Genomic DNA, 22,890 nt, shown 5'->3' on the forward strand with positions numbered 1-22,890 from the left:
GTATGTGTATTGTTATAACTTTATACTTTTAAAATCAAATAAAAATTATTTCAAAAAAATAATATATGGAGATATGCAATGAAGGTGCCAGGCGAGCTTCCCTGGGGAGAGCATTCCACAAGCGGGGTGCCACCACATGTTGTTTCCCGACTATGTAAAAATCCCAGTTTCCTCTCTTCTTACCACTGGTTCCTGGATGATTGCATCCTTCTGGGGCTGAGAATTGCCTCCTTTCTCAATCATGCCAGCATCTGAACAAAAGTTTTTAAAACAGGTGAAAGTGTCAAACCTCTTAACAATGCCGGTCTCCAGTCTAGTCAGCTCCTGTATGTGGAGGAACCATCCATCTTGTTTGTTGCCCTGTACCTGACAAAACACCATCTCTTTGGGAGGTGTGGGTTCAAATCCCACTTCTCCCAACTGCGCTTTGTAAGACTGATTACAGCATCAAGCAGACGGTTTGCATTCCCAACCAATTTTTGAGCTGCTTCTAAAACCTGTGACTCCAAAGCCTATGAAAATGGGAGCAGCACAACCCTCAAAGTGGCAGGATCCCTGCCCTGAATAATATACAATCTCAAGCTCAACAGTAAGGAAGCGTCACAGTGTATCTGAAGAAATGTGCATGCACAGGAAAGCTCATACCAAGAACAAACTTAGTTGGTCTCTAAGGTGCTACTGGAAAGAATTTTTTATTTTATTTTGTTTTGAGTAAGGAAGGGCAAAGTGTATTTCAGCTTCTCTTGGTTTCTCACTTTTCCAATCTTGCATTTGTTTTTTATAAATGTATTTATATATATTTTTCCAGCAAAAGCTACAATTAAAAAACCCCAGTAAACAAAAAATTAAGAAACATGGCTCTTGTATGACTTATTTTTCCTGTTGTGCGTCCAGGCTCCCAGTTGCTGAAGAACAAGAACTCAGAGGAGGATTCTTTCCACAGGTGTTAATATTTAAATTACCGGTAGTACAATATATTTACTAATTGTTGGCTTGATCCTAGAAGCATCCTATGAGGGTTGTTGTTGTTTGTTTGTTTTTTACAATCAAGCAGTGTATAAAACTTATGAAATGAAATGAAATAAATCATGTCTGTGTGCTGGTTCCAATTCCTTTTAGAAAGGCAGGGGGATTAAATTCAGAGCACCTCCCAGGGTGAGGTGAGTCTGTCTCCCTCATTATTAACATTCAGGAGAGATTTTTAAAGGAACATTCCTGTTCACCCAGGCATTTGATGACGGAGACAGACTGTTCCCAGCAACCTTGGAAATTATTTATTAGCTATGCTAAAACATGACCATTGTCTGTCTGTCTTTCTTTCTCTTTCTTTCTTTCTTTTTAAAATAATGTTTGGAATGCTTTTCAATAGGTTATTTTATTTTATTTTAATGGTATTGCTTCTCTACTTTTAGTTGGCTCCTTTGGGAGGAAGGACAGCCTAGAAATTTAATAAATAATAATGTTAATTGACATGCTTTTCGGCCAGGGTGGGGCGGCAGGTGAGAGCAGGACTTGCAAGGTATCCATGGAAACCTTGCCAGGGCCAGTGAAGATGGCTGCTTGTGGGCCTAGAGATGCTGTGGCAGGAAGGAGCGCAGCATGGATGCTCCCTCCATCGTCATGGCAACAAGTAGCTCTCGTTCAGAGTAGTGGAGGGGACGGCATGATGGGAAGATCCCAGGGGGAACCAATGGAGTCCCCGGCCCTCCCAGTTGGTTACTGGGCCCCTGGCAGACAAAGAACCTCCCCGCACAGCTTTTTTTCACCCCACTTCCATGATTATTGTATTTCTACGGAAATTTGTACAAGGCACAATGCCAAACCCACACAAATGACCCCATTATGCTAAAGGATCTCTCTCTCACACACATGTGCTTTGAGTTCTGAATGTTTTTTGTTGGTGGTGGTTGCGTGAACATTTTATATTATATACCGGTATTCAGTTATATGATCTATACATGGCTCTGTTTATCATGTGGCTTAGTTGAAGGAACATTGGCGTTTTAGAAGAGTGTTCCAGTAAATCTTTCATTATATTTTCAGCCATTGTGTGGTGGTTTTGTTGTTTATGGTTGTTTTTTAATGGCCTTTAAGTGATTTCATTTGCATTTCATTTTCAGTTTTAACATTTTGATATTTGCTGCGCTGGGCTCCTTTGGGAAGGAGGGCAGGATCGGAACTGGAATGAATGAATGAATGAATGCTTTCTGGCTCTCCTGCTTTTGTTCCACACAAAATATGTCCATGCGTGTGTTTGTGTGTGTGTGTGTGTGTGTGTGTATCTATCTATCTATCTGTCTGTCTGTCTAGTGGCTGGACAAGACTATATCAGAGATGCAGCTGGAGTACAGATCCCACCATCCCTGACTACCGGCCAGACTTTCTGGTACTGATGGGAGTTTGGCAAAACTGGAGGGCCACAGATTGCCCATCTTTGTATTTCAATTACAGGAGTTCATTTCCCACTCCCAACTCACCGCCCCAAAACATGCATGTGCAGAAGGCTGTGCCCTGTGACATCACGTGGAGCAATCCCAGAATCCTCCTCTGCCCACCCACACAACAGCCCCCTTAAGATCACGGCAAATTCCAGAACTCATACCCATATGGAGTTCCTCGTCATCCGTTCCTCCTTTTCCGGCTTCCCAACTGGCTTGCTGCTTCCCCACCCCTCTCTGTGGATTGGCCAGCGCTTGATTGACACCGGGTCGGCTGCCTAGGTGGAGGCTTTGTGGGTAACGAGGAGCCTGTTCTTCATCCACCTGGGCATTGACCTTGTTGACTATGTCTTGCCAGCTGCAGAAAGAAAGAAAGAAAGAAAGAAAGAAAGAAAGAGTCAGGAGAATTTCTCAGTAATTGACTCTTCCACCTTTTTGTAAAGTTGAAACACATGGCAAGGTGCCTTATACTGAGGCCCCATCTGCACTATAGATTTAAAGCAGAATCATACCACTTTAAACCATCATGGCTGCCCCTTCAAAGAATCCTAGGAATGACAGCTTGTTCAGTGCGCTGAGAGTTGTTAAGAAACCCGTATTCACAGAGCTATCATCCCCAGAGTTCGCTGGGAAGAGGGATTGATGGTTAAAACTACTCTGGGAATTTTGCCAGTCTGGTGCCCTCCAGTTGTTGCTGACAATCGGTCAGGGTTGAATGGGGATTTCTAGTCCAACATCCAGAGGGCACCAGGTTGGGGAAGGCTGGGCAGTGCTCTGTGAAAGTGATGGCAGTTGTGGAGAAAACTGATGTCCTATGGTTCTTTTCCAGCCTTTGCCTGCGCTTTGGGAAGAGAGAGAGAGAAAGAGAGAGAGCGCCAAATATATTATTATCCTCTTCGGCTTCCACTTATCACCTGCTGTTTTCATATTTCCATATAACCTTGAAGAAAAACAACACCTACTTAGCTGGGACTTCTCCCACAGAGTCTGATGGATTACTGAATAATTAGAGGCAAGCACAAGGAAGGAGCATTCGAAATAAACAGCTTAAGGCCTCCTTAATGAGAAGAGCTGAGCAGGCCCTGCCACCAAAAGACCAGAAGCCTGCAACGCCCTGTACAGATTGTCGGCCTTTTATACTTAACCAGAAACATCCACGCAGCATTCTCCAACAAGCTCTGGTTGCCTCATCTCGAAAAGGATATCGCAGAGTCAGAAAAAGGGCAACCAAAATGCTGACAGAGTGGAGCAACTCCCTATTGAGGACAGGTTACAACATTTTGGGTTTTTAAGTTCAGAGAAAAGGCGATGTGATGCGATGGAAGTAGATGAAATGATGCCTGGGCATGGAGAAAGTAGACAGGGGAAAGTTTTTCTCGGTCTCTTATTAACACTGGAACAGGTGAACAGCCAATGAAACAGAAGGTTGGAAGATTCAGGATAGACAAAGGACTTTTCGCACAGTGTGCAAGTTCAGTTTTGGGATTCATTCCAATGGAAGGCCACCAACCTGGATGACTTTAAAAGAAAATTATGCAAATTCGCTAGCAGTGGTTACTAGCCATGATGGCTCTGCTGTGCCTTCAAGGACAGGGGCAGCTGCTGGAAACTGCAGGAGGGGACATTCGCAGTTGCACTCAAATCCTGCTCGAGGGCTTCCCATAGGGAGCTAGTAGGCCACTGTGAGAACAGGATACTGCACTAGATGGATTATCGACCTGATCCAGTAAGACTTCTTAAGTCATGGACTGGTTGGATGCAGAGGAATGGTGGGAGGAACCAGCTGGGGAACCACCAATGGAAGAAGGCTCAGAACTCTGGGAGCGGTGGTCAGAGGGAGACGACTGGGGGGAGCTGTGGTGTCGGAAGCTGAGGAGGTAACAGGACTTTGGGAGCTGGAAGAGTCTGTGGCAGAGGGACGTCCAAAATCAGAGTCAGAAGCTGAAGCAGGAGGGCGGGAGGAGAGAGGCAAATGAGTCAGGGTGGGGAAGAGTCATGAGTGTCTCTCGCTCCTGCTGTGATAAGCTCCCCTTCCCTCTGGTCTCCCAGAACCAGAAGAGGCATGAAATGGGTGGAGGAGAGATTGGCGACACATAGGCGCAGTCTCTGATAACTTGGGGGAAAACCCTGTGGAGGAGGGGACTTAGGTGGCTGTGGGGAGGCAGGGACCTTCAGTCTCAGCAACTGATTCATGGAGTAAGACCTACCAGGGATGAGCTGCTGTGCTCATTAGGCCTGACACTCCTGTGTAGACCATGTTTTTGCTGATAAAGAGTTAAGTCCAACTTGCACTGTGTGATTTACTGCTGGCTCACTCCTGACAGGTGGGATTACTGTGAACCCCAACCCACAACGGCTACAAACCTCTGCATGGCATGATCCCGCTGGCTCCCCACAGAGGGCTGCTTTTCCAAATCCTGGGCTTCCTCTGAGGCAGGCACGAGTCTGAAGCTGTTCGCCATGGCTTCAGAATGAACGTTTTCCTCGCTCTCCCTCGGCATGCTCTGAGCAACTTTTTGATCCTACCGAGAGAAAAAGCAAAAGGGGGATACACACCCTGAAAGCAGAACTGGAGAGACAGTGTGTGGTAGAGTGGCTTGAGTGCGATGACTAGGCCTGGGGAGACCCTGTGGAAGAGTATTTTGAGGGGAGAAAGGGCACTTCCACATAACAATTCACTGTGGACTCGGGGCTATTCCTGAATGCCAAAACAAGCATCACTGACTGATTCCTAGGCTGCTTTTAAAGGCATATCTTTTCACCTCAGATTTTAATTATGGGTTGTTTTTCCTTAACGGATTTCCCACAGAAACAGAAAATCACACTGCCGGAGTGGGAGATAAGGGAAGCAGGGTTCTGTCCAGCAGCTTTGACAATAACCAGCTCCATCAAGCCACCTCCTAGCCACAACTGTTTGTACACCAGCTGTCATAAGAACCACTGTTTAAGAGTTAGTGCCTGAGTTTGCTTCTTTCCTCTTCCCTCGCTGTGCCTTTTACCTTGAGTTTCGTGGATGCTGTTGTTTTTAGATTGTTAAGTCTGCGAGCAGGGACTGCCTTGCTTCAAATGGATTACATGTAAGCCTCTCTGGGAGCTTTGGGGTACAAATGCTCTCAATAAATGCAAATTTGAAAGTTGAAGGGGGGATAATATGGGGTGGTGTTTTGACGAAGACAGCATTGTGTGAATGCTGCATTTAAAAAATGCAAGGATGGGAAGCCGTAAGTCCACTATAAACTGTCACGTCGACTAGTCCCAATTCTCCCCCAGCAGAATGGGTACGCTGAACCTAAAGATTCATTCATTCATTCATTCATTACATTTACAGCCCATCTTTTCCCACCAAGGAGCTTAAGATGGTATTTGTGATTCTCCCTCTTCCCATTTTATCCTCACAACAACCCTGCAAGGTAGTTTAGGCTGAGAGAAAGGGACTGGCCCAAGTTCACCCAGCACCTGAGGGGAGGATTTGAATTTGGCTGGACCAGTTCCTAGCCCAACGCTCTAACCACTGCACCACCCTGGACCTACAATGTAGCACTACGATCGCATTGCATGCAATGCCAGTCCTAGTCAGAGCAAACCAATCAGAGTTAACAGATATGAAGTCTGTTAATTTCAGTGGGGTCCACTCTGAGTAGAACTGAGTATTCTTACCTGGTTCCCATTCTGCACACTATTCACCATCCTCGTGAAGCGGACTATGGGGCTATCCCTTTGCCCTGCCTGAGGCCAGGCTGGAGGTGGCAGGTGGGCTTCGTGGGGTGGGGCCACCTGGCCAAACGGCACATTGCCCTGAGGCCTGCTGTTGCCTTGTGAAGCCTGGCCTTCATGCAAGATTGCTTCTCCCTGCTGTTTGATGCTAGAGGCCGGAGCAACAGGGGAACTCCCTGCTGGAACTGCAGCTTGCCCCAAGGGACTCAGGGGTGGTTTTGCTTCATTGCCTAGTGAGGCCTAGATGGGGGGAAAAAACCAAACAAACTGGAAAGACAGGCTTAGACAGGAAGAGGTTCCCCAGAAACTGCACTTCATCCAGAACAAGTAGGATATGCAACAAAATGTTGCAGTATGGAGTGCTTTCCGCCAGTCAGTGAGTTGCACCCTTACCCAGAACATGCCATTCCATTCCCCTTCCTTGCTTTTTTCAGCATTCCATGTCCAGTGAACATGCTCTGCCTTCAATGGACATTTCCCCTTTTGACACCCCATTCCCAGAGATAATAACGATGACAATTCAAAAATTGGGACTCCTCTAGGCCTGCGGATACTATCTCCCTATGGCATTTGCATGGTGCCATTCTGCCTACAAAAGAAACCACCCTTGGTGAATGAGTTTGATATTGGTATACAGCAGGGGCAGGGAACCCGAGGACCACACTCCTTTCCAGGGGCCACACACCAGCTGCAGGCAAGTCAACTAACGTGAAGGTCACCTCTGTACAGTAGCTCTGTTTCTACAAACACTCTTCCACCCCTCTTCATCCAGACAAGCAAGACGCAGAATGAGTGCAAGAGCGCATTCCATACCGGCAAAGGCAGGTGTGGACTGCGGACAGGAGGTGTCGCCTGGAGAGAGTCTTGAGGGCCAGGCAGAGAGGCCTGGAGGGCCACATTTACCCGCTTGGACTACTGTAACACACTTTATGTGGCAGAATGCGACTGGGAGTGGCCGCCGAGACCATATCACACCGGTCCTGCAAGGCCTACATTGGCTCCCAGTATGTTTCTGAGCACAATTCAAAATGTTGGTGCTGACCTTTAAAGTCCTAAACGGCCTTGGCCCAGTATACCTGAAGGAGAGTTGCCACCCACATTGTTCTGTCTGGACACTGAAGTCCAGCGCCGAGGGCCTTCTAGCAGTTCCCTGACTGCGAGAAGTGAGGTTACAGGCAACCAGGCAGAGAGCCTTCTCAGTAGTGGCGCCCGCCCTGTGGAACGTCCTCCCATCAGATGTCAAGGAAATAAACACCTATCTGACTTTTAGAAGACATCTGAAGGCAACCCTGTTTAGGGAAGTTTTCAATGTTTGATATTTGATCATGTTTTTAGTATTCTGTTGGGAGCTGCACAGAGTGGCTGGAGAAACCCAGCCAGATGGGCAGGGTATAAATATATCATCATCATCATCATCATCACCACTACCCTACTTGAATGTGAAGCTCTTTCCCCTGGGTCTAAGGTTTGGAAAGTGAGAGAGGAGGGAGAGGAACATCCAGACATCCTACCTTTGGCCTAACAATCTGCAACATGCCAAGTCCTGGTCCTGGGGGCTGCTCATTCTTCAACTGGGCTTTAGCCCCAACCACTTCCTTAAAGCTTGGCATCTTTTGAAGGGTCTCCTTGAGCTGCCTGAACTCTTCCATCTGGACCTGGAGGCAGACCAAAGAAGAAAGGGCCCCAAAGGAGTTAGAACAATCGCTTTTGGACAGAAGAGACCATCCATTTCTCTCCAGTTTTCAGCTAAGGCTCTTCTGGGCAGGTCGATCAAGGCAGGAATCAGGACCCCGGACAGCTCCCAATGGGCTCCCAACAAGGGCAGGATATGAATTCAATTCAACATCTTCACAAGATGCTGAGCAGTCGTGGGGATGGGGGGGCATGAGGGAAGGAAGGCATGCAACCTGTAAACAGAGAGGTCATGCCAGTGTGGTGTAGTGGTTAAGAGCGGTAGACTCGTAATCTGGTGAAACGGGTTCGCGTCTCCGCTCCTCCACATGCAGCTGCTGGGTGACCAGTCACACTTCTTTGAAGTCTCTCAGCCCCACTCACCTCACAGAGTGTTTGTTGTGGGGGAGGAAGGGAAAGGAGAACGTTAGCCACTTTGAAACTACTTCGGGTAGTGATAAAGCGGGATATCAAATCCAAACTCTTCTTCTTCTTCTTCCTTTGCCCCCCCCCCCACATTTCTGAACACCTGTACTTATTATATGCTGTTATTTTCTTTCCAGCACACCTAGAAATATACTTTGCATCTTCTCTGCCCCTCTCCCCATTTTTTCCCCTGGTGCCATCAGGAAAAAAGGGGAAGTGGGCAGTTTACAGTCACCTGTGACTTGTATGAACACTTAACCCTTGAAAAAATTCCAAAAGATGATGCACCGTCTTCACAACGAGAGAGGCGGTAATGTCAGGGAGGCCACTGTGGCTGAGCGCTATGAATCACGGAGTGAATATTTATATTCCACCTATATCCCAGCTTTTCCTCCAAGGGGAGCAAGATGGTGTGAATTACTTTTTCCCTCCCCATTTTATACCCACAACGGCCCAGTGAGGTAGGTCAGAGTGAGAGACAGTGGGCAGTTCAAGGTTACTCACTGAGCTTCATGGCCAAGTGGGGATTTGAACCCTGCCGCTCACATCCTGGTCCAGTGCTCTAACCAATGCACTGCACTGCCCATCCCCAGAGCCTACCTGAGCACTGAGAAGCTGCGAGTGAACATCCTGGTGGGCTTTGCGAAGCAACTTGCTCTCCTCCCTGAGCTTGTAAACTGTATCTGCGAGGGTTGGGGGTGGGGAGGAGATAAATGACAATAATTACACGTTGCTCCAGTTAAATAACAATATTTAGGTTTCCAAGCTAACTGCAGAGTTGCAATTATGGCAGTTGATTTATCAATCACGTTCTCAAGGCGATTTATGCATAAAATAGCTAAAAACACAAAAGCAACAGGTACATTTTTTATAAATGTATTTTTTTATTAAAGATTTTCTTGATTTACAAAAGTATGTGCAATGTCTTTCTCTCCTATTTTTCCCCCATGCAACATTTTTACAAATCAGTTTCATTTGTTGAGACATTAGGAAGAAAAGGGGGGAAGAGGTGGAGGGGTGAAAGATGGGTGGGGTTGGGGTTGGGTGATGATGTTTCTATTTTACTTAATATATGTAGGGTTTGGTGTCAGCGTTGCTTGTGCAGGTTCTCTGCTGTTAGCAACAGGTAAATTTAAAAGAAGAATCCTAACAGATGGACACTCATGGCAAAGACTTGTTTATTCAGCCGGGGGAGCCTGCTGAAGCAAAAATGAGTTCAAATGTTTCTGGGAAAGTGCAGAGTGGACACTTGTTGTATTTTGACAGGGATGCTATTCTGCAGAACAAGGTCAACTAAAAGTCCTGCTCCAGGTTACTTCAGAGCAGGGTTCGGAGGCCTTTGGAACTTCCTGGAGAAGCTCTCGCAGCTACTGTGTGTGTAAACGATAAGGTAGTCTCTCAAGCAAGGTGGTCCTGAGCTAAATAGGAACTCGCCTGTTAGTACTAACACCTGGAATTTGGCCCAGCAGCAAATGGGCAGCCAGTGCGAGTCCTGTAAGCAAGGCATTATATGCAACTCCAAGCAACCTATGGCCGCCAGCTTCTGCACCAACTGCAACCAGATCAGCCCTACCCAGAGTGCATTGCAGTACTCCAGCATGTGAGGTTCACCAAGGCATGGACAACCGTGGTCAAGCTTCCCCGATCCGAGAATGGCTGTAGCTGCCTTCGAAACTGAAGTTGCGAGAGGTCATCCAGTCCCGCCCAATGCAGAATACAATGAAGGAACCTGCCAGGTGTCAATAGGCAGGGAGTTCCAAAGGGTAAGTGCTACCACACTAACAGAAGGATTATTGTGTGGCGCCTGAAGACGACCCTTGGCGATGGGAAAGGGGCGATGGGGCAAGTGGGTGGATGACCCAATCTCTGGAGTCAAAGGAGGAGACCCAAATTTCTACTGCTGATTTCTCCCATCCTCTCTGCGAATGCAAGATCCCGCACTCACCTTGCAAACCTCCCACCTCGCTTTCCTTCTCCCTCTGCAGCTGAGAGTATTTCTGGTTGTGGGTCTCTGTTATCTTGCGGTGTTCCAGTTTCAGCCCGTTGTGTTGCATCTGCAGGTCGAGAAGCTGCTTTTTGACATCTTCGTGCTGATTCTAATCCAAGGAAAAATAAAAAATATAAATGAGACAGGGCAGGAGTGGCGGGGCGAGAGACGCCTGTGTGACACACTCACGTCTTCTCTTCCCCCATTTGGAACCTTTCCAAATCACTAACAAGGAATCAGTCCCTCTGTCTACAGTGTTCAGAAATGAGTGCCAATGGTTTGTTTGTTTCATAAAATGTACGTGCCACTTGATTGTAAACAAAACTCTCAAAGCTCTCATACAGTCAAAATGGTATCATCAATGCCATATATATATAAAAGGTAGGAATCCTTAGGTTTAGAAGAAACCCCAAGGTTTGTAGGATCCTCAGGGTTGTGGGGACTGATGTCTGGTGAGGGTCAGTGGCCACAGAAGGCTGACAGGCAGGTGGCAAGGAAAAAAAAATGAGGAAATCAAGAAAGGCCGGAATGGAATGGAATGGAGTGTCCTGAACTGGAGTACTCCATGCTGCAACATTTTGTGGCAGCTCCCACTGGTACATTTCTAATTTCACCTCCAAAGGCCCTCTAATAACATTAGGGCAGGGGTAAGCAACCTAAGGCCCGGATCCTGCCCAATCGCCTTCTCAATCCGGCTCGCGGACGGTCCAGGAACCAGCGTGTTTTTACATGAGTAGAATGTGTCCTTTTACTTAAAATGCATCTCTGGGTTATTTGTGGGGCCTGCCTGGTGTTTTTACATGAGTAGAATGTGTCCTTTTATTTAAAATGCATCTCTGGGTTATTTGTGGGGCATAGGAATTCGTTCACCCCCCCCCCCAAAAAAATATAGTTCGGCCCACCACATGGTCTGAGGGACAGTGGACCAGCCTATGGCTGAAAAAGGTTGCTGACCCCTGCATTAGGGCTTAAAGCTGTATCATGATTTATTCAGATTCAATCACTTCACCAATCAGTTGTTTGATTTTTAACTGGCTGATAGCCTTCTCAGCAACAGCAACTTTTTAAGTTTATTGACTGATGGATTCAAGTTGATTAGCTGCAGTGGGAGCTTCATTTGTACCAACGAGGGTAAACATTTATAGTACGGTCCTATGCCGGTTTTCTCCCCGGACTCCACGGAGTTTAACGAGGCTTATTCCCAGTTCAGGAAGACATGCTGTACCGTCATCCAAACTACTGGGACCATTCGGCAAGAATCAGTGATATGGTTCCTTCCCACTGCCACCACTTCTTCCCTTCTCTTTCCCTAAGCATTCCCTCTCCCAACCCTGCCCAGCTAGCCTCAAAAACTGGGGTGGCTGTGAAGAATTAGCCATTGTCTATAAGGGGCCAGGGGTTCACCTGAGCACCCATCGATCCACATGTATAATTGGTGCTGCCAAGCCAAGCAGAGCACGATCGCTGCAGGTTACTATGGGAACACCAAAGGAGGTGAATTCTGGGTCAGTGGCACCGTGCGAAAGGGTTTCCCCAGTGTTTTTTAGAGGTCCCTAGCTTGGGAAAGGGCGGAGAAAGACAGCTATAAACTCACATGAGGGTTCTCAGTTCAGTCATAGAAAGAAAGGCTGAGCTATGTGTGCTTTCCGGAAACAATCGGAGTATTCCCCAGCTGAATAATGGGGTCTTCACCACGATTTTACACTTGTCAGTCTCGCTTTAAACATATCTGCTGTTTTGTGTTTTTAGTTTTGTTACAGGTAAGTCGCCTTGAGGCAGTGGTTTGGAAGGCGACTAATAAAGCATAGGTAATAATAATAATAATAATAATACTCTTTTTGTTTTAACTCATCTTAATATTGTATTTTTATATTGTTGCAATCCTCCCTGGGACTTTACGATGAAGGGCAGGTAAAAAAAAAAAAAATTACCACCGCCATCTTCAGTCTTACATTGGTTACTTTTTAAAAAAAGAAACTAGAATCCCTGTAGCCAATTAATGTGTTGCAAAAGTCCAAATTAAAGAGTGTGTACTCAGAATCTATTAACAGTGAAAGCATAACAAATCTGGGTTAAGTGACCCAGAAGTAAACTAACAAAGACAGACTTTTTTCCACCTCTCCCTCTCTCAGGCTTTTAAAACTTTGTGTGTGTGTGTGTGTGTGTGTGTGTGTTTAAAAAAACAAATTGGAAAATGTTCATGATTGGAGTTTCACTGAGATTTTGTCCTTTCAACACATTTTTTAATGTTTGTTTGTTTTTAAAGTTTCTATTTTATCTGTATTTTTTTAAATGAGTCTTTTATATGCTTTTGCGCAAACCACTTAGAGGATTTCATGGATTTTTTTGTTTTTATTATTTATTTATTTAAAACTTATACAGTGCTTTTGTAAAAAAAAAAGTGGTTTACAAAAAAGATAAAGCAATAAAATTATAAATTAACAAAATTTAACAAAAATAATAAATCCTGCTAAACAATAATAAATCCTGCTAAATGTGTACCAATAGCCACAAATGGGGACCTGGTTTATCCCACAGAATCTAAAGCTTGCATCCAATACTACTCAAAATAGACCCACTGAAGATTATTTAAACTATATTTTGTGTGTGTGTGCCGCACGATTGTAAGAAAAGCTCTAAGCTGTTTATAAATAAAACACCTTTGATTTAAAAAGTAAAATAAAAAAGGCATTTTCAAACATCCAAAAGATCATTTAGATCAACAGTAGCTAAAATAAATACATATATGTAACTTTTACAGGCCTGGATAGCCTTGCCTAAACAAACACATAAGTAGGCACTGAATTATATAATTGTAGATTTAGAAGGGAGGAAGCAGGAGAGACTGGACAAATAAAGAGAGCATTTTTTCCCTTCCTTGTTTGCCTTTTGCAAGATTTCAAGGTTTTTGTGTGGTCCTTTGGGGTCAAAATTATGTGGCTGGAAACGCATTAAATAATTCCCCATAGGAAAAATCGGCGACTCGTTATGTAGACCCAAGCCTAACAAACAATTTCCTGAGAGCGTGTTGTGTTTGGATAGCGAGACCTTTGTGTACAAATGTTACGAGGGTTTCTCAAGCAGTCGTTCTGGACACCCTCCCCAGAGTATGTAGGGACCGCTCTAGATTGGGTTTTTCTTTTCGAGTGGATAAATTCTGCCACATGCCATTTACACAATAACGGTGGGTTAATACCAGACCATCCAAACAACATTCCACATTGTTCTGTGACACTTCCACCATATTCCATTATTATTAGTAGTGGTATTAGAGAGGAGCATGGGAATGCAATGCTTAGAGATGATGGAGTTGTCTGGAGGGCGGCAGGTTCCCCCCCTCCCTAGAAATGGCTGAGATTCCTGTGCCAAAAAGAAGCAGGGTCCATTTACCTTCAGGATCTTATGCTGCGAGCTCAGGGCTCCATATCTGTTCATGGAATCTTGCTGCGAGGAAAAGGTGACAAGTCAGAAACCAAAATGACTGAAAGCGGGTATTACCCAGCACAGCGGTGGCGGTCTTCTCAGTGGTGGCCCACCAGCAAGAAACACTCTCCCTCCCCTCCTCAAAGAGTGATTGGCTCCTATTCTGTCTAGTCTGAGGTGCCAATTAAAAACTCACCACTTTGTCTAGGTATTCGGTGACAAGGGTGCTGTGAGGAAGCAAGGCCAGCGACAGTGGCATACCCCCCCCCCGGTCTTCCCCCCACAGTCAGAACTTGCCAGAATTCAGTTCCAGCACCTCTCAAGTGGGAACCGTGGCCATTCTAGAAAAATAACACTGGGCATATTGTTGCAAGGAACGATTGGGGTGGGGAGTGGGGTGTTACGATGCGGAGAATTTAAATTTTGTCCTACATTATTAGATTTGAGGGTTTACTTAATATATGGGTGAAAATGTGTTCATGTACAGTGAATATTATTAATAAAGGATAGTAAATATTATTTTTAAAGGATCAATCATATTGATAAAGGATATTATTCTTTTGTATGTGTGTGCCTCCTTCCCCTCCCTTTCACCCCTCCCTCTTATTCCTCAAACCCTCTCTCATCCCGCCTCCATTCTGTCTCTCCTTCCCTCCCCCCTCTTTCTTCCCTCCCCTCTCCCTCCCCCCTTTTACCCCTCTCTCCTTCCCTTTTTCTGCCTCCCATCCCCCTCTACCCCTCCCCTCCCCTCCCCACCTCCCTCTCACACCCACAGAGGAATCTCATTTCACCCACCTTCTCTTTGTTGAGGGCTTCTTGAGCTTCTAACTTGTAGACTAAAAAATCTAAGATGGGGTTGGGAGGGAGAACAACCAGGGAAATTAGTGAGACGGAATTTACTAGAATCTGGTTTACATTTGAAGGAGGAAGCTGTTTAAAAGCCTGTGAACCTAATAGGAAGGAATGTGCCCACTATTTTTTTTAAGAAATCCCTGGAAAAGCAACTAACTAGAAATCCAAAGTTTAAAAACGCAGAAGCCTATCAGAAAAGAATTCAAAGTGGAACCCGTGTCTGAAACGAGAACCAGTGGAAACACTCTGTGTTGCTGACGATGACAACAATTGTTTGTACTCTCACACACAGCAAACACACATACCTGTATATATTAGGCAGCCTAGCCGACGGTCAGGGATGTTGGGAGTTCTAGTCCAAGAAGAAGAAGAATACTATACAATGCTGTATAATCCAGCATGACTGATGGCCAGGGGTGCTGGGAGTTCTAGTACAAGATTCCCCATCCCTGTTGTCTAAAACCCCTCAGTTACAACCAAAAATCCTTCGCAACTTCTTCTCCAATCGTCAAGTGGCGATTAGCCACCCAGCACACATGGCACAGAAGGCCACATCTTTATCCAAGATAATTAGAGATCACTTGCAGCCCTCTCAGAAACGCTCCCAAGAAGAACAACCGCTATATTGATATTTTGCACAAGCTCTGAGACATAAGAGTCGAGTCAGCCTTTTAATACATGCTTGTTTCTTTTCTAGCGGGGTGATGCGGCTGAGTGCTGGGGCACCAGCACAAAACCCCAGAGGTTTGGGAACAAAGGCCGCAACAGGGGAAATGATGGTAGCTCAGTGATGCAGCCTCTGCATTGCACGCAGGAGGTCCCAGGTTCGATCCCTGCCACCTCCGAGTAAGGAATGTCTGCTGCCCGACACCCTGCTGCCTGTCTGTGCGGACAATGCTGAGCTAGATGGGTTGCCAACTTTGGTCTGGCAAAATACACGACAGGGTGGGGGAACTGCATACCCCGTAAGTGTCCCAGACCAGGACATCGCGTTTTTTAACCGCGAGAGCACAGTGGCCATTTTGATTGCCACGATCTAACGCGATTTCGCGGTGAAATCCCCCCTCCCCAAAAAGTGCTTTTTTCAGGGCTGCAATTTCGTGCAGTGGCCCCCCAAACATGCATTTGTGGGTGCTGTGTGTGAAAAAGTACTTTTTTTGGACTGGGGAAGCGAGGTGTTCATGGCGACCAAAATGGCCACCTTACTCTCAAGGCAAAATACACAGCAAGATGGCATCCCGGATTTTGGCTTCAAAGTGTTGGAGGGTATGTGAGAGAGACACACACAGAGAGAGAATCAGCAAAACAGAAATACAGGACAAACTGCCTTTTGTACTGAATCAATTATAGTGTAGCAGTGGCCCATAGGACATAGCATTTTACATTGAAATACGGGACAATCCTGTATTATACAGGACAGGAGGAAACCTTAGCAATGGTCAGACTCAGTATGGGTAGCATGGGGCAGCTTCCATGTTCCTGACAAGGCTCATAGCTTACTGCTACAGCATCCATTTTGCTAGGGCTCACATATGTCCGGGAAATGTAATTTTGTTCCCCAAAAAACCCTCCACAATTTTTTTTCAGATTTTCACTTAAAAAACAATTAAGCATTGATTAACACACACACTCTAATCTGTTAGAACCATACTGATAATTACAATAAAAACAGTACCAAGCCTTTCATTAAAAGCAGGCAGTTCCCCAAAGCCTGTTGGAACAAGAAAAGTCTTCACCTGCCGGCAGAAAGACAAGGAGGAGGGAGCCAATCTAGCTTCCTGAAGGAGGAGTTCCAACGTTTGGGAGCAGCCACCGAAAAGGCCCTTTCCAAAGCAGCGTATTCTGCTGTTTTGAGCAAACGCCTCTTCGAATTTACCTCAGGCAAAAAAAAAAACCCACAACCTTACCTTCTTTTGTTTTCTTGTGTTCCCCTCGTTCTTTCTGCAAGGATCGTTCTAGCCGTGATCTGTGTTCGTAAACAACTGAGGGGGAGAGAAGGAGAAGGAAAGAAAAGCAAATATGAAGCAGCAAAACTTCGCAACACCCGTCCTCTACCCAAGTGATTTTCAGACGAGGGTTTAAAAAAAATAAAAATAAAACTGGGTTCTGTGCCAAGCTCAGGCTGTCGGCATAAAGGATGCAAATGGAACAAGCCTGCTTGGTGTCTCTTTGTGATTTGTCCTGCCATTTCCTCCGCTTTATCTACTATATATTTTAAACAGTTGTTTGTTCACTAGGCATTTGACACCTCACTGGGGTATCGGAACCGTATTTTTGCGTGGCGGTTCCTGAGATCGTGGATAACCTTCCCTTCGCTTCTATTCTGTAAACGTTGTACACCGTAAATGTTCCTTATTTTAATTTTGTTGCACTACAGCTCTAAAGTTGCCCCTCCAGACTACAATCATGTGCCAACACTGGGGAAGCACAGCAGAACAACTAATAGAGCAGAATGATGTGCGGACAGCCTGGTATAAATCAACCGCTGATGCGCTATTGTTGCGGCTATGACACATTGCAGCCAACACACTGGGGTACGGGGGGGGGGTCATTCTGGAGGGTCCCCATATTCAAAGGCTGCCCTGATCTTCCTGCCATTCAAAGAAAGAGCGAAACAATATACTACTTTATCTATTCATTTAAAGAGAGGAGGGAGGGGAGGAATAAGAGTTGCTCACGACACATCCAACCAAAATGGCATTCTTTCAAGTCATAAATGTCTCAAGGCAAGGACGTTGTGTGTCTCCCTGCCCCTGCCCCCCCACCTGCCCCCTGCCCCCCCCACAACAATCACAGCCAGAGGCCCAGAAAATACAAGAACACTCAGCATGATGGAGGCAAACAAGCCAAACCTAGCTTGCCAGAGGAAGGGAGGGCAAAAAATGAACAAAAATATTTTAAAATCTGCATTTGATGTGACAGAGGAGTTCCTTCTCTCTCCCTCTCCTTTTTTCTTTGATCAAGAAAGAACCCAGTTGATTTCTGGCTGCTAAGTGAAAAGGACCCCCAGGCATCCCTTTCAACCTTCGTGGATGTTTAACAATGACTTTTAATGCACTTTTAAAGGCACTTGGAACCCTACCGAGCAGCGGGCTTTCTGGTGGGGGGGGGAGAATGCCAAGCCCAAGGATCTCACTCTCTGATGAAGCCTTGATGGATTTGGGCGATAAGACACAGAGCTCTGTTTTGGACTAAGTTACATGGGGGAGAGGCGGACCCATTTCTATGGTGATCCAACTGACAGCTATACACCGCACTTGCACCCGTTTTCTGGAGTTCAAAGTGGCAACAAGGGAGACGCTTATTTTGGGTTGCAAAACTGGACCGGGAAAGGCATATATACATGACTAAAGTGAACAGGCATGGTCAGGTACAAAGAGCAGGCACAAAGCGGAAGCAGCAGCACACTAAGGACTAGGAACCTGCGCCGTTTATAACAACGCGGAAAAAGAGATTCTCAGGAAGCTGCCTTTATTGCAGCCAAATTCTGCGGCTTTTTTGCATTCCACCACACATGCATATCCCACCAATTTCACGTGTGCCTGAGGGCATTTTCTGAAAGGTGTTCCTCTAGGATTTGAGGGCGGGGAATCACCTCTGTCCTTTCTGTCTGTCCACCTATCTGTGCCCCATATAGGAGAGGGGTATATATTTGTTTCTGCCCCCTCAGAGGTGCCTCAGAATGGACCTGCCTTGCATGGAAGGATGTATTTTGAGCCGCATACCACAGAGTCTCGCCAGGCACAACGTGACAGGATATGAACAAGTCCTCTGGGAATTTATCCCTGCTCACACTAAAGATTTCTTACGCCCAACGAACCGTCCGCATGATATAACCGCCTGCCTTCACTCTCCTCTCTCGATCTCACAAACTCTCCTTCAATATAAAGATAGACTCTAAAGCTAAGCTAAAATCAGTCCAAGGGTTTCCCCTCAGAGTATTCTCCTCTATGTAAAGCTATAAAAAAGAGCCACAGACATTTGGGTGGGGGTCCGTGAAATACGCAAAGGGTGTTTAATTTTTGAACAGTCGGGTGGGGGTGGGGAACAAATTCTGAGGAATTAACTCTTGTGAGAAATTTCAGCCTCTATAATATTTGATGCAACAAATATTTGTTAGTTTAGACTTAAGACTTTTGGACTGAAGGAAGCCACGAGGATAGAGAGGAATACTCGGAGAAGCCAAGGTCTGAGTCCATTGCTCCCTTCGACTAGATTAAAACATAGTGGGCAGGATCCGCAGCTACAACTGAAATTTCCCACTGTAACCGCAGGTGGCGAAATGCAGTAGGAGGTTGTTGTTACCGAATATTCTCCATGGAAGGCTGAAGCTCCGAAATATATTTTTGCTTTTAACTGGGGTGGGTGTAAGCCGAGATGTTTTGGAGCAGTTCTAGGCTAGATCTTGAAAAGGCACAGCGATAACATTGTCTGTTTGGTTAGCCAGTTTATCCAAGATGATCCTTCTGGCAACAGAACCCTAATCCAATGCAGAAGAGGAGGGTAATAGTTCGGTGACAGTGCCTTTTTGGGCTAGGATAGCGGGTGAGAAACCTCCAGCCTGGAGACCAGTTTTTTCCAAACCTCACCTGCCTGTGCACCCCCTGGGTGGAGTTCAATACTGCTGGGGTGGGCAGGTGTGGAGTACTCCCTCATCCTGAATGGGGTAACTATGCCCCTGAAGGACCAGGTGCACAGCCTGGGAATCTTGGACTCACAGCTGTCCATGGAGGTGCAGGTCAATTCTGTGTCCAGAGCAGCTGTCTGCCAGCTCCATCTGGTACGCAGGCTGAGACCCTACCTGCCCGCAGACTGTCTCACCAGAGTGGTGCATGCTCTGGTTATCTCCCGCTTGGACTACGGCAATACACTCTACGTGTGGCTGCCTTTGAAGGTGACCTGGAAACTGCAACTAATCCAGAATGCGGCAGCTAGACAGGTGATTGGGAGTGGCTGCTAAGACCATATAACACTGGTCCTGAAATACCTACATTGGCTGCCAGTATGTTTCCAAGCACAATTCAAAGTGTTGGTGTTGATCTTTAAAGCCCTAAACAGCCTTGGCCCAGTATACCTGAAGGAGCGTCTCCACCCCCATCGTTCAGCCCAAACACTGAGGTCCAGCTCCGAGGGCCTTCTGGCGGTTCCCTCCCTGCAAGAAGTGAGGTTACAGGGAACCAGGCAGAGGGCCTTCTTGGTAGTGGCGGCAGCCCTGTGGAACGCCCTCCCATCAGATGTCAAGGAAATAAAGAAGACATCTGAAGGCAGCCCTGTTTAGGGAAGTTTTTAATGTTTGATATTTTATCACTATTATTATTATTATTATTATTATTATTATTATTATTCTGTTGGAAGCCACTCAGAGTGGCTGGGGAAACCCAGTTAGATGGGCAGGGTATAATTAATTATTATTATTATACTGTTCAATACTGCTGAATGTGCCAATGAAATAGACCCCTTCAGCCAGCACGATTGAACCCTCTGCTCATCAGCTGGTGAGTGGAAACTTCAAAACTTCAATCCTCCTATGTGGTGCTTCACTAACCCCACCCCACCCCCGTCAACTTTGGCAGGGGGGTGGGGAATGCCCAACTCTCAGTCAGTCAGCATCATCATGATATGAGATGATTGAGAGGTGGGGGCCCTGCCCAGTTGCCAAAGTTGGCCCATGGTATGGGGACATACAAGATGTGACCCTCTGGGCCAAACAAGTTACCCAACCCCTGGTTTGAATTGCACAAAGAATATGACATTGATGGTAGGTAAATTCTCTGGAAAAAGATGAAGATTTGACTGCTGGGAAGTGTTATTCCCCTAATATAAGCGAAGTGTATATTAGCTTGCAAACGGAAAACACGATAACAGGAGGGGGCTTATATAATATGCAAAACTTGGAAATGTAAAAAACCTATTAGAAATAAAATACAGCCCATCCACCTCTGGACTACAACTTCCATCATCCCTGACTACTGGCCAGGCTGGCTGAGGCTGATGGGAAATGAAGTCTAGCAACATCTATCAGTCCACAGATTCTTCATCACGGCAGTAATAGCTAGATCCAAGGCAGAGAGAATGAGCTGGGCTCAATTCCCAACGGTCTTTGTCAATTGCTAGGGGTGGTAGCCAATGCTAGTCCTACTGAAGATTGGGTTGCCAAATTTCAAGATGTGAAAATCTGGAAATGTTGTTGAGCTTTTGGGGGGCAAAGTTTTTAAGCTATTTTTTAAGGAAATTCACCCCCCAAAAAATCAACACTTCCGACACGGGCGGCTGCCACGTGCCCAGGTTTTCTGATTTTCGGAAATTCCGCCCAGATGCTATTTCCGATGGACGAATCCTGGATATGTCTGGGAAATCCCGGACACATGGCAGCCCTATACTCAGAATCACCCTCTTATCATCACAACACCCTGTGAGGTTGACTAGGCTCAGAGTCAGTGACGGGCCCCACACCACCTCACTGGCCTTAACAGCGGACTGGGGGTCTGAGACTGATCTCCTGGGTCCTAGTCCAACACTCTAATCCCAGTATGAGGAACCTTTGCCCCTCCAGACATTGCTGAACCACAACTCCCATCTCCCCTGGCCATTGGCTATTCTAGCTAAGGCTGATGGGAGTTGTAGTTCAGCAACATCTGGAGGTCCAAAGTTTTCACCCCATGCCTGCTCTGACTACTACCCCACACTGCCCTGTCTTTCTAGGCACCGGCGCAGATGACTGAACGGAGCAAAAATAAGGTTGTGAGGAGGGGGCAGGAGGCTCTAAGAGGCAGAGAACTGCAGAACTATGAGCTGAGCTGGCTGCTGTCCCATCCAGCCATTACAAGCAGCTACTAAAACGCCTCTTTAAAAAATCCCCCAGGAGCAATAACTTGCAGAGAGAGCTTCTTCTCTTTGTTAACATTTCCAGCAAGGCAGATGTGCCAGCAGGCTTCAGCGTGGAGAAATAACCATTCCCGCAGGCTTTCCGCAGAATTTAAGAACATTCCTCTCTCCTTCTCTTGTTGTCTGTTTGCCATTTTGGAAGTGATCTCTAAGGGAAGAGAGGGGGAGAATACACTTCGCCAGCCAGCTAAGAGCTGATTTACACACTCAGGGAAAAAAGGGGGTGATGTATCTATCCCTGGAGTGAACCAATTCAAAATTCGAGGAAACATTGGAAGCTGCCTTATATTGAGTCAAACCCTTGGTTCATTCAGAGTAGTGTTGTCTACACTGACTGGCAGCACCTCTTCAGGATTTCAGATGGGAGGGGATTGAACCTGGGACCTTCTGTGTGCAAAGCAGACACTCTCCCACTGAGCCACGTAGGGGTGTGGGGCACATGCCAGTTGCCATCCTGTTAAGATGCGGCAATGATGGTCAAGGGAGTTTGACAGAAGGGGATTAAACCCAGTCATGGAACAATCTCTTAGGGAAGAATCATTCCCTCTTGCACGTTTGTGTGTGTGAGAGAGAAGGGAGAATGCCCTCTGCAATTTTTAAAAGCCTTTGCATTTTAAGAAATGCCTTTATATCATTTGTATGCTGCCCGATAGGACCTGGAATAAATGGTTTTGTTTCAGGTACCTGCGTAACCCAGCATACATTTCAAGCATGTGACTTCCCCCAAAGAATCCTAGGAGCTGTAGTTTGTTAAGGGTGCTCAGAACTGCTTCTCTGAGATGGCTAAAGTACGAATCCCAGGATCCTTTGGGGGAGGAAGCCATGTGCTTTAAATGTGCCCCAGTCATGCCTGCCTCCAGATCTGCCTGCCCCCTGCTTGAATTAAAAATGTCCAGTGTTCATGGAGCTTTTTAAAAGGCTGGGGAGGTGGGTTGTTGTTTTTTTTACACCCTTAGGTCTGTTAGCTTTTGGCGATGGATTTTGGGCACAATATTGAGTATGATGCATGGACAAAACTATGGAATGAGACACTGAAATTCACTGCATGTGTATCATTGAAAGAGAATATTTATAAAATGATGTATAGATGGTATTTGACTCCAGTAAAATTGTCAAAAATGTATAGAATGCATGATAAGTTATGTTGGAAATGTAGACAAGAAGAAGGAGATTTTTATCACATGTGGTGGACTTGCAACAAGGTTAAGGGGTTTTGGGAGTCTATTTACAACGAACTCAAGAAGATGTTTAAATATACTTTTCCCAAAAAGCCTGAAGCCTTTCTGTTAGGATTGATGGGAGAAGAAATAGATAAAAATGATAAAAGACTGTTCATGTATGCGACAACGGCAGCGAGAATATTGCTTGCTCAAAAGTGGAAATTACAGGAACTACCAACAGTTGGTGAGTGGCAGACGAAGATGATGGAATATGCGGAAATGGCAAAACTGACCGGCAGGGTCAGAAACCAGGAGGACTCGAGGTTTCAAAGAG

At 46.0% G+C, this 22,890-nt stretch overlaps 1 protein-coding gene across 2 annotated transcripts in view; it reads right to left on the minus strand.

The window, feature by feature from the left end:
- Positions 1–22,890, minus strand: part of LOC117050635 (Golgi integral membrane protein 4-like) — a 38,480-nt gene that overhangs the window by 9,986 nt on the left and 5,604 nt on the right. For both annotated transcript variants that reach the window (XM_033156343.1, XM_033156344.1), the window contains exons 2-11: positions 16,419–16,493; positions 14,455–14,504; positions 13,627–13,680; positions 10,195–10,345; positions 8,850–8,932; positions 7,664–7,807; positions 6,096–6,392; positions 4,803–4,960; positions 2,603–2,796; positions 184–251 (exon numbers count right to left, since the gene is read on the minus strand). In XM_033156343.1, coding sequence (XP_033012234.1) covers positions 184–251; positions 2,603–2,796; positions 4,803–4,960; positions 6,096–6,392; positions 7,664–7,807; positions 8,850–8,932; positions 10,195–10,345; positions 13,627–13,680; positions 14,455–14,504; positions 16,419–16,493 — 1,274 coding nt within the window. The remainder of the gene's footprint in view (positions 1–183; positions 252–2,602; positions 2,797–4,802; positions 4,961–6,095; positions 6,393–7,663; positions 7,808–8,849; positions 8,933–10,194; positions 10,346–13,626; positions 13,681–14,454; positions 14,505–16,418; positions 16,494–22,890) is intronic.

This window comes from Lacerta agilis, chromosome 8, assembly GCF_009819535.1.
Source record: "Lacerta agilis isolate rLacAgi1 chromosome 8, rLacAgi1.pri, whole genome shotgun sequence".
In the NCBI taxonomy this organism is placed as follows: domain Eukaryota; kingdom Metazoa; phylum Chordata; class Lepidosauria; order Squamata; family Lacertidae; genus Lacerta; species Lacerta agilis.